The sequence below is a fragment of the Diaphorina citri genome, unplaced genomic scaffold, assembly GCF_000475195.1.
Source record: "Diaphorina citri unplaced genomic scaffold, Diaci psyllid genome assembly version 1.1 scaffold878, whole genome shotgun sequence".
In the NCBI taxonomy this organism is placed as follows: Eukaryota; Metazoa; Arthropoda; class Insecta; order Hemiptera; family Psyllidae; genus Diaphorina; species Diaphorina citri.
Window position 1 is genome coordinate 47021 of NW_007378310.1, and position 14718 is coordinate 61738.

The following is a 14718-nucleotide window of genomic DNA, read 5'->3' on the forward strand; positions in this document are numbered from 1 at the left end:
TAGTTCATTTCTTTACCAAAGAGGGAAAAAATTAGCAATTTCACACTCAAAATTTTAGTAATCCAATGAGAAGAAATGAAACCAAACAAGAACAGCAAAACTCTTCCTTAGAAGGTTTTATCTCTTCGATCGAAGGCCGATCTACTATGTTTGGACCCACCTTAGTACACTCTCATGCTATAGTCACATTTTACCTTTGAGCATAGGTACTCGTCGTCAGAGACTATATCCGAACACTCGCCTGCCTCGGTGGTGTAGTGGTCAAGGCGCTCGCCTGGTAAACAGGAGGGCGTGGGTTCAATCCCAGCCGAGGTATGGAATTTTCTCTCTTTAAAATTTCTCATACCTCATCTTACCACAGAGAGTTTTCAGTTAATCCATAGTTAAAGAAATACAGGCCAGCTTAGTTAGCTTGGAGGGTAACGCGTCTGCCTTGTAAGCACTAGGCCTCGGGTTCGATTCGCGCCCGGGGCGGATTTTATCCTCAACGGATATTGTTCGTTCTCGGAACGGCTCTCTTTCTCCTATCCTGCCTTCCTTCTCTCTTTGATTTCGGGACGATAAGACCTCGGCAGTTACAGTTCCCTCTGTCAAACCTCGTAAAAAATCAATGTTGGTGTATCGAAAATGGAATAAAATTACTAAATTAAATGAGAATGTAGTCTATCAATAATGCATCACCTCTGTTTTCCACATTTCCAGACATTACTTCGCCCTCCAGACCAATCCAGGAGAGCAGTTCTTCATGTTTACTTCTCTAGCAGCTTGGTTGTTCAGTAAGGCAGGACTCAGTATGGAAGCGCCACAGGAGTCTGATGACCCTAACTCTCTCATTGCCACCATTTTGGATCTTACCCGTCAACTGGTGAGTTTACAAGGACATTTTGTGTCGTTCGGAAAAAAAATCGTGTCGTGTGGAGTGGGAACAGTCTCATTTAAATTACATTGCCTACAGGACATTCGGAAAAAAAATCGGGTGAATTCACGAGATTTTTTTTTTCTTTTTAATGTCTGATGTAAATCTAAAGTGTGATCTAAAATAAAAAGAGTCTACTGAGGTTTGATAAAGGGGACTGTAACAACGGAGTTATCGTTCCGAGGAGCGAGGAGGACAGGGTAGGAGAAAGCTACCCGTTCTGAAAACGTCCTAGATTTCCTAGAACGATCCTTATCTGTTTAGGATAAAGTTCGCCCAGGGCGAGAACCGAACCCGCTACTGTGTGATGCATACTGAGGCAGGTACTATGTTAATGGTGAGAAGTCCCTGTGGAATAAGAACTAAGCAACTAAGGTAACAAAACCCTTTGTATATTTTCCTTGTTTCAGAACATCCCTGTAGATTTTCCTCCGAATAAACTAAAGCAGGGATATGGACCACATGTGATTTATATCCTGGATGCAGTGGCAGATAAAATGAAACCGAGCTTAAGCTCAGACTCTTAGTCGAGGTGGAATTTTATCCTCAACCTTGTTTGGGGATTTGATCACAGTAATAATTACCATCAGCAACGGTGTACCGTCCTTACACAAGGATGTACCTACCGTCCATACACAAGGATGTACCGTCCGTACGCAATTGATTCACGTCTGTCTTTCCTCCTCAGACCTCAACCTCCCAAAGAAGTAACCACAGAGGTTTCACAAGGATGTACCGTCCTTACACAAGGATGTACCGTCCTTACACAAGGATGTACCGTCCTTACACAAGGATGTACCGTCCGTACACAAGGATGTACCGTCCGTACACAAGGATGTACCGTCCGTACGCAATTGATTCACGTCTGTCTTTCCTCCTCAGACCTCAACCTCCCAAAGAAGTAACCACAGAGGAAGTTATTGTGGAGGATGATTCTGAGCTTCTTCTGGAGAAAATAGAGGAAGAAATGATAGCCGAGATATCTTCAGAAGACGAAGATGCTCTTATGAACATTGAGGATTTGCATAGAATGAACAACATTAGTTTCCAGGTAAGTCAGCCTAGTAAATTTCTTCTAAAGGTGACCACAATCCTTCAGGTGCTGTCTTTGCATTCGCCCCTATCTTATAACGAAGACTCTGCACTCATGTCCGGAAAACCTCAAAATGATAACTAGGCTGTTAGCTTGGAAGCTAGCGCGTCTGCCTTGTAAGCGCTAGATCTTCTAAAGGTGACCACAATCCTTCAGGTGCTGTCTTTGTATTCGCCCCTTTCTAATAAGGAAGACTCTGCACTCATGTCCGGAAAACCTCAAAATGATAACTAGGCTGTTAGCTTGGAAGCTAGCGCGTCTGCCTTGTAAGCGCTAGGTTGCGGGTTCGATTCCCGTCCGGGCGGCTTTGGTCCTGAACAGATAATATTCGTTCTCGGAACCACTGATTCTCTCGCTTTTTCCTATCCTGTCTCCCTTCGGTCTTCGCTTTCGGAACGATCGACTAATTAATTGTACACCAACACGAGAAATTAAAAACAAAGGATGAAATCATTTCTTTTAGGGCATACCTAGGCTTCGGTAAAACTTATATCTAGGGCAATCTCTACCATTCAACCTATAATGTATTCAGCGTAGCGCGTCTGGCTCTATTGATTTTCAGGACGATTTCAGTAATACCTTAGGCCCTTAGGGCAATATATACCATTTAAGCTATTAACCATTTTGCATTGATTTTCAGGACTCGTCCAGTAAGCCAGATCATGTCTTAGAATCTAATGTCGATGAGAATTGGTCTTTTGTGGCGCTTGATGAGTAAAAAATGTGTGTTTTTTTTTGTGGCATTGATTAGTTAGAGATTAAAATTGATTTTTTTTCCACCTTTTAGCATTGACAAAAATGTCATAAGGCCCAAATATGCAGCCAAATTCAATTTTTCATTTCAATTAGAGATTAGATCGAGGAACTTTTTCTTGACACATCTAGCTTATTTTTTACTGCCTGATTTCGAATAGCCAGAAGACTCTGCACTCATGTCCGGAAAACCTCAAAATGATAACTAGGCTGTTAGCTTGGAAGGTAGCGCGTCTGCCTTGTAAGCGCTAGGTTGCGGTTTCGATTCCCGTCCGGGCGGATTTGGTCCTGAACAGATAATATTCGTTTGGTCCTGAACAGATAATATTCGTTTGGTCCTGAACAGATAATATTCGTTTGGTCTTGAACAGATAATATTCATTATCGGAACGACTGATTCTCTCGCTTTCTCCTATCCTATCTCCCTTCGGTCTTCGCTTTCGGAACGATCGCCTAATTAATTGTACACCAACACGAGAAATTGAACACATAGGATGAAATCATTACTTTTAGGGCATACGCATACCTAGGGCAATCTCTACCATTCAACCTATAATATATTGAGCGTAGCGCGTCTGGCTCTATTGATTTTCAGGACGATTTCAGTAATACCTTAGGGCAATATCTACCATTTAAGCTATTAACCATTTTGCATTGATTTTCAGGACTCGTCCAGTAAGCCAGATCATGTCTTAGAATCTAATGTCGATGAGAAACAGATAATATTCATTATCGGAACGACTGATTCTCTCGCTTTCTCCTATCCTCTCTCCCTTCTGTCTTCGTCTTCGGAACGATCGGCTAATTAATTGTACACCAACACGAGAAATTAAAAACAAAGGATGAAATCATTACTTTTAGGGCATGCCTAGGGCAATCTCTACCATTCAACCTATAATGTATTGAGCGTAGCGCGTCTGGCTCTATTGATTTTCAGGACGATTTCAGTAATAACTTAGGGCAATATCTACCATTTAAGCGATTAACCATTTTGCATTGATTTTCAGGACTCGTCCAGTAAGCCAGATCATGTCTTGGAATCTAATGTCGATGAGACAGAGTGGAGATTGGAAGTGGAGAGAGTTCTACCACTCCTCAGGGTGACACTCAAGTCTGGTAAGTACCGTCGATGAGACAGAGTGGAGATTGGAAGTGGAGAGAGTTCTACCACTCCTCAGGGTGACACTCAAGTCTGGTAAGTACCGCAGAGTAACCTCTGGTAAGATAGAATACCATAAAGTTTGTATTGCAAATACATCACAGAGGTAGGACTACGTTGTTAAAAGCTGAACTTTTTTTCGCCCCCGGCGGGAATCAAACCCGCGACTTAGAGCTCACAAGGCAGACTCACTTACCTTTCAAGTTAACTAGACTGGCTGTACGGTTTTGTTCTAATGCAATCTTTACCTATTTTGTTCTGTAATCTAATCTAATGCAATCGGCAATATAATGCAATAAAAACCTATATTACTGTCAATAAAACCATTTACATTTACATCTAATCTTCTTCCCATCTTCAGATACAAGGGACTGGCGATCTCATCTAGGCTCATCAGAGCAGGTTTTGGACCTTCACGGCCTGTATAACCGGATAAGTAAGTAAGTAAGTAATCTAATCTAATGCAATCTGCAATATAATGCAATGAAAACCTATATTACTGTCAATAAAACCATTTACATTTACATCTAATCTTCTTCCCATCTTCAGATACAAGGGACTGGCGATCTCATCTAGGACTACGTTGTTAAAAGCTGAACTTTTTTTCGCCCCCGGCGGGAATCAAACCCGCGACTTAGAGCTCACAAGGCAGACTCACTTACTCCATAATAATTGACTTTTAAGTGGAAGGTAAACAATTTTCAAGTCAATTTTGAATATTAGGTAACTCTATACCCGGTGAATTATCATGGGCATGATACAATTGATACACCCTAGGAAAGATCTTATCGTCCAGAAAATGAAGAGAGGAGTGTCCCCCTCTAGTAGAAAGGCAGCTATTCCACTAACGAACCTTATCTGTTTGGGATAAAGTTCACCCCTGGGTGGAATCGAACCCGCTACCTCTTACAAGGCAGACGCATTATCTTCCTAACTAGGCTGGCCCTAGCTCTACGGTTTTGTGAACAGTGTCTATTTCATTGCAATCTCATCTTCTTCCCATCTTCAGATACAAGGGACTGGCGATCTCATCTGGACCAAATCCGATCTCACAAGCAGAAGATGGAGGATACCATGAAATCCGCTCAGACACACCTAGAGAAACTATCGGCCGATATGAGTACTAGTCTGGATAAGATTGCTATGAGGGAGAAAATGCTCAATACACAACTCACAGGACAGCTGGCCAAATTCCGAACTGCCCAGGATGAACTCAGACATGCCACAGAGAGGTAAGACATGCCACAGAGAGATAAGATGTGTCACAGACTCACAGAGAACTAAGTGGAAATGGAAACGTTAAGGAAATGCACGCCTCAATTTTACTATAATTACACTTGTTTTACATAAAATGTAAATGCAGTTTCTTTGTGTTATTATGTCACAACTTTGGTGCTCACTGCAGCTCTCTAGGTGCGTCTGAGCGGATTTCATGGTATCCTCCATCTTCTGCTTGTGAGATCGGATTTGGTCCAGATGAGATCGCCAGTCCCTTGTATCTGAAGATGGGAAGATCAATAATCCTAAAATCCAATGTTTAACTACATGCTGGCACCGGTCGCTATGCGACTATGCGTATTTATATTACATAGCTACTCATTTTCCTCACGAGGCTGAGTGGACCCCGCAACAGCCAGTCACGGAATCCGTCTGCCTCGTAAGCTCTAGGTCGCGGGTTCAATTATCGCCAGCAGCAAACTTTATCCTAAACAGATGAGTTTCGTTCTCGGAATCGCTAACTTTCTCCTAACCTGTCCTCCTTAAATCTAAAGTGTGATCTAAAATAAAAAGAGTCTAACTGAGGTTTGATAGAGGGGACTGTAACAACGGAGATTTCATTCCGAAATCGAAACGAGGAGGACAGGGTAGGAGAAAGCTACCCGTTCTGAGAACGTCCTAGATTTCCTAGAACGACCCTTATCTGTTTAGGATAAAGTTCGCCCAGGGCGAGAACCGAACCCGCGACCTAAATCAAGGTAGGCGCGCTGACCTCCAACTTAACTAAGCTGACATCCTTATTCTTGTCTAACACCAGAATGTTCCACGAATAACTTTGCACTCACTCTTATAAAATACGTCACTACTGTGTGATGCTGATGCATACTGAGGCAGGTACTATGTTAATGGTGAGAAGTCCCTGTGGAATAAGAACCAAGGTAACCAAACCCTCTGTATATTTCCCTTGTTTCAGAACATCCCTGTAGGTCAGAAGGTCCCGGGTTCGATTCCCACTTTTGATAGAAAAAAAATTACCTATTATCAGTTTTGGCGGGAAAAAAATACCCACATTTGGTGATTTTATTATTATTTTAAGGTTTAATAACGTCACTGTATACCTAATGGCCAAGGTTTTTTAGTGATGGGGTTATTACCCTCCATTCGGCTAAAAGGTACTCAATTCTTCACATATAAATATCAACCAGCCTGAGTGGGACGGGGCAAACTCAACAGCACACAATTACCCAAATAGTCACCCATTTGGATGCCAACCACGAGCAACGTGCTTAACATCAGTGATCCATTGGGATCTGGTGCATTTAACGTGTTATCACTGCTGGATGGTTCAGTTACAAAGTTTTCATTTGAAATAATGGTCCGGTCTTTGATGAATTCATGATATACAGAGGTATGTCACGTGACATATTTTCTACTTGTTCGATGTTACCTCAGTGCAATTCATTCATGTATTGTTTTTACAGCTCCCCTTATCAATATAAAGAAGGCCATCGCGGTGTTGAAATCCGAACTCAAATCAGTAAACATTCAAATTGGAGTGGCAGATCATACCTTACTACAGGCCAGACTTCGTGATAAAAACTCCGTACAAAACAACGCCAAGATTCCAGCACATTAATAAAAACATGCCCAGAACTCACACCCGTATTAATGAACAAAAATTCTCACTCTCAAGTCAGACTGAAGACAATTTTGGCAAATCAGATGTTTGGCATAGATGCTTCAGTGCGATTTGATTTAAGAGCCAGTATTTTGTTCATAAACATGGGTGTAAGTATTTTTTTCTCTCTTTGGTACCTACCTAATTTTCTGTTAATTTTATAATGAACAAAAATTCTCACTCTCAAGTCAAACTGAAGACAATTTTGGCAAATCAGATGTTTGGCATTGATGCTTCAGTGCGATTTAAGAGCCAGTATTTTGTTCATAAACATGGGTGTAAGTATTTTTTTCTCTCTTTGGTACCTACCTAATTTTCTGTTAATTTTATCAAACCTGGTCACGGTAAATGTACAGATTTTCAGACCAAAAACAGTGATATCCCCCCCAAAAAAACACTTAATGTTGAATATAACGCCAAGAATCGAAAAAGTGGTCGCTAAAATTCTCCATCATGTGCATATGTAAAGACGGAAAGAAAAAAGACTTGTTTATTTATAAATTAGATACCTTTATTAATAGGTAAATAAAATTTGTTCATCCTTATTAATGCGTCGATAAGGCGTAGACTTGTAGAGTTTAAGGTGGGTCTACGCCCTAAATCCAACTTGTCCTCACTGGATCATCTCTTCGAGTTCTTCTGCCTCGTCCAGGAATCCCTTCTCAATCATCCACTCATCACTAATGAACTTGGTCAAATAGTTGCGGACCCCATCCGCCAGAATCACCACACAGCGCTGGTCAGGCCGTAATGATTTGGCGGCCTGGCATGCCACGTGCATAGCCGTACCGCTGCTGCCACCTGTGGGGTGAGAAGAAAAACCGTGTTTTATTATGTGACTTTTGAGCTAAATCCCATTTAGGGGTGCGCTATTCTGGCTATTCATTTTTAACGAAAGTCACAACTTTGGGTCGGGGTTGTGTGTTTTGGGTCACTGGGAAGCTATTCGCTATATGAATACTCATTTTGATATTTATATACTTATTTTCGATTTTCCGGACGGCCATTGCCGCCAAACGCCCCCGGTTTGAGGTGTAAGAAATGGGCTTTCTATTTGTTCTCGACCTTTCACACCACATCCCATGGTCAAAAATTTTGTACCTTCCCACGTAGTATTTCAGGTCCTAACTCCCCATCTATAGGTATTTCTGGCGTACTTACCAACTAGAAGACCTTCGGATTTGATTAGTCTGCGCGCCATCAGGAAGGTATCTTTATCCCCACACTTCCCCCATTGGTCAATCACGTTTCTATCTGTAGAACAGAGATGAATACAATACAATTTATTTATTTAATGTTTATCATTATCAATAAGAACAGGACAATAAATTGTGAAATACAAGTTTTGATCAAGTTTGAAATGTTTTACGTGATCTTCTTATGCTGGGTTGCTGGGGTTTACCGATTCGGGATTGAGATGAAACGAGGAGTTCCCTATGCTCAATATCCAGGTCAACCCCGGATTAAACTCAATACTGAGACAATCCACGGTGGTAAAACTCGACCTAGAACTCGACTCGACCGGTAAAACTGAATTCATTATCGACTGATCAAGTAGTGACGTAATTACCCACCATGAAAATTCCACAAGGGATGTACGTACGACTTATAAAAAAACACTTAATGTTGAATATAACGCCAAGAATCGAAAAAGTGGTCGCTAAAATTCTCCATCATGTGTATATGTAAATACGGAAAGAAAAAAGACTTTTGTTTATTTATAAATTAGATACCTTTATTAATAGGTAAATAAAATTTGTTCATCCTTATTAATGCGTGGATAAGGCGTAGACTTGTAGAGTTTAAGGTGGGTCTACGCCCTAAATCCAACTTGCCCTCACTGGATCATCTCTTCGAGTTCTTCTGCCTCGTCCAGGAATCCCTTCTCAATCATCCACTCATCACTTATGAACTTGGTCAAATAGTTGCGGACCCCATCCGCCAGAATCACCACACAGCGCTGGTCGGGCCGTAATGATTTGGCGGCCTGGCATGCCACGTGCATAGCCGTACCGCTGCTGCCACCTGGGGGAGGGAGAAGAAAAGCCGTGTTTTATTATGTGACTTTTGAGCTAAATCCCATTTAGGGGTGCGCTATTCTGGCTATTCATTTTTAACGAAAGTCACAACTTTGGGTTGGGGTTGTGTGTTTTGGGTCACTAGGAAGCTATTAGCTATATGAATACTCATTTTGATATTTATATACTTATTTTCGATTTTCCGGACGGCCATTGCCGCCAAACGCCCCCAATTTGAGGTGTAAGAAATGGGCTTTCTATTTTTTCTCGACTTTCCACACCATATCCCATGGTCAAAATTTTGTACCTTCCCACGTAGTATTTCAGGTACTAGCTCCCCATCTATAGGTATTTCTGTTGTACTTACCAACTAGTAGACCTTCGGATTTGATTAGTCTGCGCGCCATCAGGAAGGTATCTTTGTCACCGCACTTCCCCCATTGGTCAATCACGTTTCTATCTGTAGAACAGAGATGAATACAATACAATTTATTTATTTAATGTTTGTCAATATCAATAAGAACAGGACAATAAAATTTTGAAATACAATTTTTGATCAAGTTTGAAATGTTTTACGTGATCTTCTTATGCTGGGGTTTACCAATTCGGGATTGAGATGAAACGAGGAGTTCCCTATGCTCAATATCCAGGTCAACCTCGGATTGAACTCAATCCTGAGCCAATTCACGGTGGTAAAACTCGACCTAGAGCTCGACTCGACCTCGGTAAAACTGAATTCATTATCGACTGATCTAGTAGTGACGTAATTACCCACCATGAAAATTCCACAAGGGATGTACGTACGACTTATCTGGCCAATTGCCTGTTGGCTTTTCCCGGCCTCACTCAGGCTGATTCAGGTTGGGTGAGGTTAGTGTGAGGTGCGGCCCGTCGCTTGTCACCGAATGGAGGGTAAAACCCGCGTCACTAAAAACCCTAACAGTTATGTATTTTTGTTTGATAGGGGTTAAACCCCTATTAAACAAAAAAATATTTCTAGACATGGTCTTCACTTGACTGGAGTGGATTATGGACTGTCCCCTATCTGATAGACGTTAAAAAACAAGAAAAAGGATAAAAGGACAGACGAGTTGATATATTTCGACCATTACTATGGCCATCTTCAGAACAACTCTGAAGATGGCCATAGTAATGGTCGAAATGTATCAACTCGTCTGTCCTTTTATCTTTAGTCTTGTTTTTTAACGTCTATCAGATAGGGGACAGTCCATAATCCACTCCAGTCAAAAGTGAAGACCATGTCTAGAAATATGTATGATATCGTACTTGACCATTATCTCAAACTAAACAAAATTAAACAAAAAATGCTCAACCTAGTTCTATTCCTACCCGGGGGAACTTTAAATAGAGAAGGCTCGTTCTTGGGACGATGGGACGACTGCCATTTTCCTGTCTTGTTCTCCTGCTCTCTTCAATTTTGGGACGATAATTATGACCTCAGTAGTTACAGCTCCCTCTATTAAACCTCTTAAAGGGACAAGGACATAGTCGACCGGCCGTTTATCGATGCGGCACGCGACGATGTGAATTTCTATGTTGTCAATGCAGCTACGGCCAGTCGATTTTGTATGGACACACCTTTAAAATTTCCCTCTGTAAGTATCTCTCAAAGATGGGATAATGTTCGTTCTCGGACCGGCTGGCTTTCTCCTATCCTGTCTTCCTTCTCTCTTCTATTTCGGGACGATAAGACCATAGCAGTTCTCGACCTTTCACACCATATTCCATGGTCAAAAATTTTGTACCTCCCCACGTAGCATTTCAGGTCCTAGCTCCCCATCTATAGGTATTTCTGGCGTACTTACCAACTAGAAGACCTTCGGATTTGATTAGTCTGCGCGCCATCAGGAAGGTATCTTTGTCACCGCACTTCCCCCATTGGTCAATCACGTTTCTATCTGTAAAACAGAGATGAATACAATTTATTTATTTAATGTTTATCATTATCAATAAGAACAGGACAATAAATTGTGAAATACAAGTTTTGATCAAGTTTGAAATGTTTTACGTGATCTTCTTATGCTGGGGTTTACCAATTCGGGATTGAGATGAAACGAGGAGTTCCCTATGCTCAATATCCAGGTCAACCCCGGATTGAACTCAATACTGAGACAATCCACGGTGGTAAAACTCGACCTAGAACTCGACTCGACCGGTAAAACTGAATTCATTATCGACTGATCAAGTAGTGACGTAATTACCCACCATGAAAATTCCACAAGGGATGTACGTACGACTTATCTGGCCAATTGCCTGTTGGCTTTTCCCGGCCTCACTCAGGCTGATTCAGGTTGGGTGAGGTTAGTGTGAGGTGCGGCCCGTAGCTTGTCACCGAATGGAGGGTAAAACCCCCGTCACTAAAAACCCTAACAGTTATTTTTGTTTGATAGGGGTTAAACCCCTATTAAACAAAAAATCGCGCAACCTAGTTCTATTCCTACCCTTTATTCCTAATTCCTAACATTCCTAACAAAAAATTCCGCAACCTAGTTCTATTCCTACCCTACCTATTCCTACCCTAACTTTAAATAGAGAAGGCTCGTTCTTGGAACGACTGGCTTATTCCTGTCTTGTCCTCCTGCTCTCTTCAATATTTTGGGACGATAATTATGACCTCAGTAGTTACAGCTCCCTCTATCAAACCTCTTAAAGGGACAAGGACATAGTCGACCGGCCGTTTATCGATGCGGCACGCGACGATGTGAATTTCTATGTTGTCGATGCAGCTACGGCCAGTCGATTTTGTATGGACACACCTTTAAAGTTTCCCTCTGTAAATAACTCTAAAAAAACAATTGACTTAAACTCTCCTCACCTAACGTTGTGGCGGCAAAGGAATACCCAATCCCCTCCACCTCATTGTACGAAATCTGGTTCTCCGGCACATCGTTAAGGGATTGTGGTTGCGCCAGAATAGATCCAAACGGATCTGCCCCCACCAGCTTGCACGACGGACACTTCTCCTTAATCTTGCGGCCAATTCCGCTCGCTGTGCCGCCTGTGCCGCAACCAAGGACGATCATGTCGACTTTGCCGCCCGTGTCGCGGAGTATTTCCTCAGCTGTGGTCTCGTAGTGAGACAGCGGGTTGTTCGGGTTGCGGAACTGTCGGAAACAGAGAAATAAAAGATGATTATTTGGTAGCGCGTCTGCCTCATAAGCTCTAGGGTTCAATTATCGCCAGCAGCAAACTTTATCCTAAACAGATGAGTTTCGTTCTCGGAATCGCTAACTTTCTCCTAACCTGTCCTCCTCCCTTCGATTTCAGAACGAGAAGACCTCAATGGTTATAATTTCCTCTTATAATTTCCTCTATCCAAGCAGTTAGTTTTCTACCTATCTCACTGTGACGACTTAAGGCCCGTTCTCACTTGTCGTGAGTTTCATCCGATTTTTTCCCGAATGTCCTGTAGGCAATGTAATTTAAATGAGAGTGTTTCCACTACACACGACACGATTTTTTTCCGTACAAGTTCCTCCCTTCGATTTCAGAACGAGAAGACCTCAATGGTTATAATTTCCTCTATCCAAGCAGTTAGTTTTCTACCTATCTCACCGTGACGACTTAAGGCCCGTTCTCACTTGTCGTGTGTTTCACCCGATTTTTTCCCGAATGTCCTGTAGGCAATGTAATTTAAATGAGAGTGTTCCCACTAAGCACGACACATTTTTTTTTTTTTTTTTGTGGAAACGTCTCCTCCCTTCGATTTCAGAACGAGAAGACCTCAATGGTTATAATTTCCACTATCCAAGCAGTTAGTTTTCTGCCTATCTCACCGTGACGACTTAAGGCTCGTTCTCACTTGTCGTGTGTTTCACCCGATTTTTTCCCGAATGTCTGTACGTAATGTAATTTAAATGAGAGTGTTCCCACTAAGCACGACACATTTTTTTTTTCCGTACAAGTGGGAACTGGCCTTTACCTGGTCCAGCACGACAGCGTTTTTCATCTGCGACGCAATCCGATGTGCTCCGGCTAATTCAGAAGGTCCCGGGTTCGATTCCCACTTTTGATAGGAAAAAATTGGCTATTCTCAGTTTTGGTGGGAAAAAAATACCCACATTTGGTGATTTTTTTTTTTTTCAAGGTTTTATAACGTCACTGTATACCTAATGGCCAAGGTTTTTTAGTGATGGGGTTATTATCCTCCATTCGGCTAAAAGCTACTCAATTCTTCACAACCAGCCTGAGTGGGACGGGGCAAACCCAACAGCACACAATTACCCAAATAGTCACCCATTTGGATGCCAACCACAAGCAACGTGCTTAACATCAGTGATCCATTGGGATCTGGTGCATTTAACGTGCTATCACTCCTGGATGGTTCAGTTACAAAGTTTTCATTTGAAATAATGGTCCGGTCTTTGATGAATTCATGATATACAGAGGTATGTCACGTGACATAAGTTATTATAGAAGGAGAAGAAATAAACCGAAACAGAACGAATTGAAGTCCTAATTGATCGACCGAAGTAATGTCCAAGTTTTGACTCGATGTACTCACATGTGATCAATAGATCAGTTGCGCTTACTTAGGTGATGTTTCAAAGTCATAGAGCAGGAAAAATGAGTTTAACACAAACACAGTAGAACCTCGATTATTTCAACTAATTGGGACCGGGGGTAGTTGAAATGATCGAGGTTGAAACGATCACTTTCTATGATCTTCTCCTATGACAAGATAGGATGTTTTGGAGTTGAAATAATCGAGGTTCTACTGTAAAAGAGCTGATTTACCTACCTTTCTTTCAGACCCAGGGCCGGACACATCCGCCAGGGGTGGCAGAGCCGAGTCCACATCTCCCCCTCCCCTCCAAGGCGATCCCTTCCTAGACGGGTCCCTGTTTTCCCCTCACGTCAAATTCGTGCCCCTCTCGAAACCCTTCTGGCAAGACCATCTGGCCAGTGTGGACGAAGTCGCTATGCTGAATCGGTCTAGAACTATGTATATAGATTTGGTGAAGTCATTGGAGCTTGTGAGTGTGGACAAGGAGACGGAAGGAGAGGATGATGTGAATGGTGAGTGTCTTGTCCACAAAAAATCTGTCCCCCAAAAATGGACATTTTGTGGGTGTGTCTTCAAATGTGGACATGATCATTATGGTGTGTACTCAAATGTGGACATAATCATTTAGGTGTGTCCACAAAAATGGATATAATCATCTTGGTGTGTCCCATTTGACAGCAAAAGGTGGAAATGGGCTCAAATGTGGAGCTATTTTTACTGGACATTTGGTGGGTGTGTCCTCAAATGTGGACATGATGATTATGGTGTGTACTCAAATGTGGACATAATCATTTAGGTATGTCCACAAAAATGGATATAATCATCTTGGTGTGTCCCATTTGACAGCAAAAGGTGGAAACTATTAACCAACCTTAGTGGTGCAGTTGTTAACGCATTGGACTTTGGATCTGGAGGTTGGTGGTTCGAGTCCAAGTCATGTCATAAAATTTATTCGGCAAAGTTCGTCTCTCCGGCCTCGGCTAACTTCGACTCCAGCGTGCATTCCAACGCCTGAGGGCACCACGCGCATAGACTCTCCGGAATATCACGAACCTACACGAAGTGGGCATTTGTGAAAATGTTGGTCAAACAAAGGAATTTCAGATGATAAGAATTAATCATATTACTAGCTGAATTCCGTCGCTTCGCTCCGGAATCCCGCTAGTTCATCCCGAGGCATGGCCAAACTAGTGGAAAAGGCATGGCCGAACTTGTAGTTATCAAACTAAAAACATAAACGAAACTCAAATATTAGGCGAGCGAGGAAAAGTTTTCTCGTACGTACTACAGGTTTAAATGGGAAAAAGTAGAAAGTTGTGAACAAAATATCTCAAGAACGGTTTGTCGTAGAGAAA

General features: G+C 42.0%; 2 protein-coding genes across 4 annotated transcripts in view; one reads left to right on the forward strand and one right to left on the reverse strand.

Moving 5' to 3' along the window:
- Positions 1 to 65: 65 nt before the first annotated feature.
- LOC103512732 (intraflagellar transport protein 57 homolog) lies at positions 66 to 7556 on the forward strand. Its single transcript, XM_026826128.1, has 10 exons — positions 66 to 114; positions 207 to 312; positions 703 to 865; positions 1327 to 1413; positions 1767 to 1967; positions 3770 to 3878; positions 4931 to 5153; positions 6034 to 6133; positions 6548 to 6802; positions 6977 to 7556. Exons 1-9 carry the CDS (start codon positions 66 to 68, stop codon positions 6773 to 6775), a joined length of 1266 nt encoding a protein of 421 aa, XP_026681929.1. The 3' UTR covers positions 6776 to 6802; positions 6977 to 7556.
- The window catches only part of LOC103512733 (cystathionine beta-synthase), a 14151-nt gene continuing 6739 nt past the window's right edge, over positions 7307 to 14718 (reverse strand). For 2 of the 3 annotated variants that reach the window (XM_017445520.2, XM_026826134.1), the window contains exons 3-5: positions 11672 to 11960; positions 10662 to 10754; positions 8531 to 8842 (exon numbers count right to left, since the gene is read on the reverse strand). In XM_017445520.2, the coding sequence (XP_017301009.1) occupies positions 8655 to 8842; positions 10662 to 10754; positions 11672 to 11960 (570 nt within the window). In that variant the 3' untranslated portion in view covers positions 8531 to 8654. Of the gene's footprint in view, positions 7619 to 7978; positions 8072 to 8530; positions 8843 to 10661; positions 10755 to 11671; positions 11961 to 14718 lie in introns of those variants that run through there. The other variant, XM_017445521.2, reaches the window with a different exon arrangement.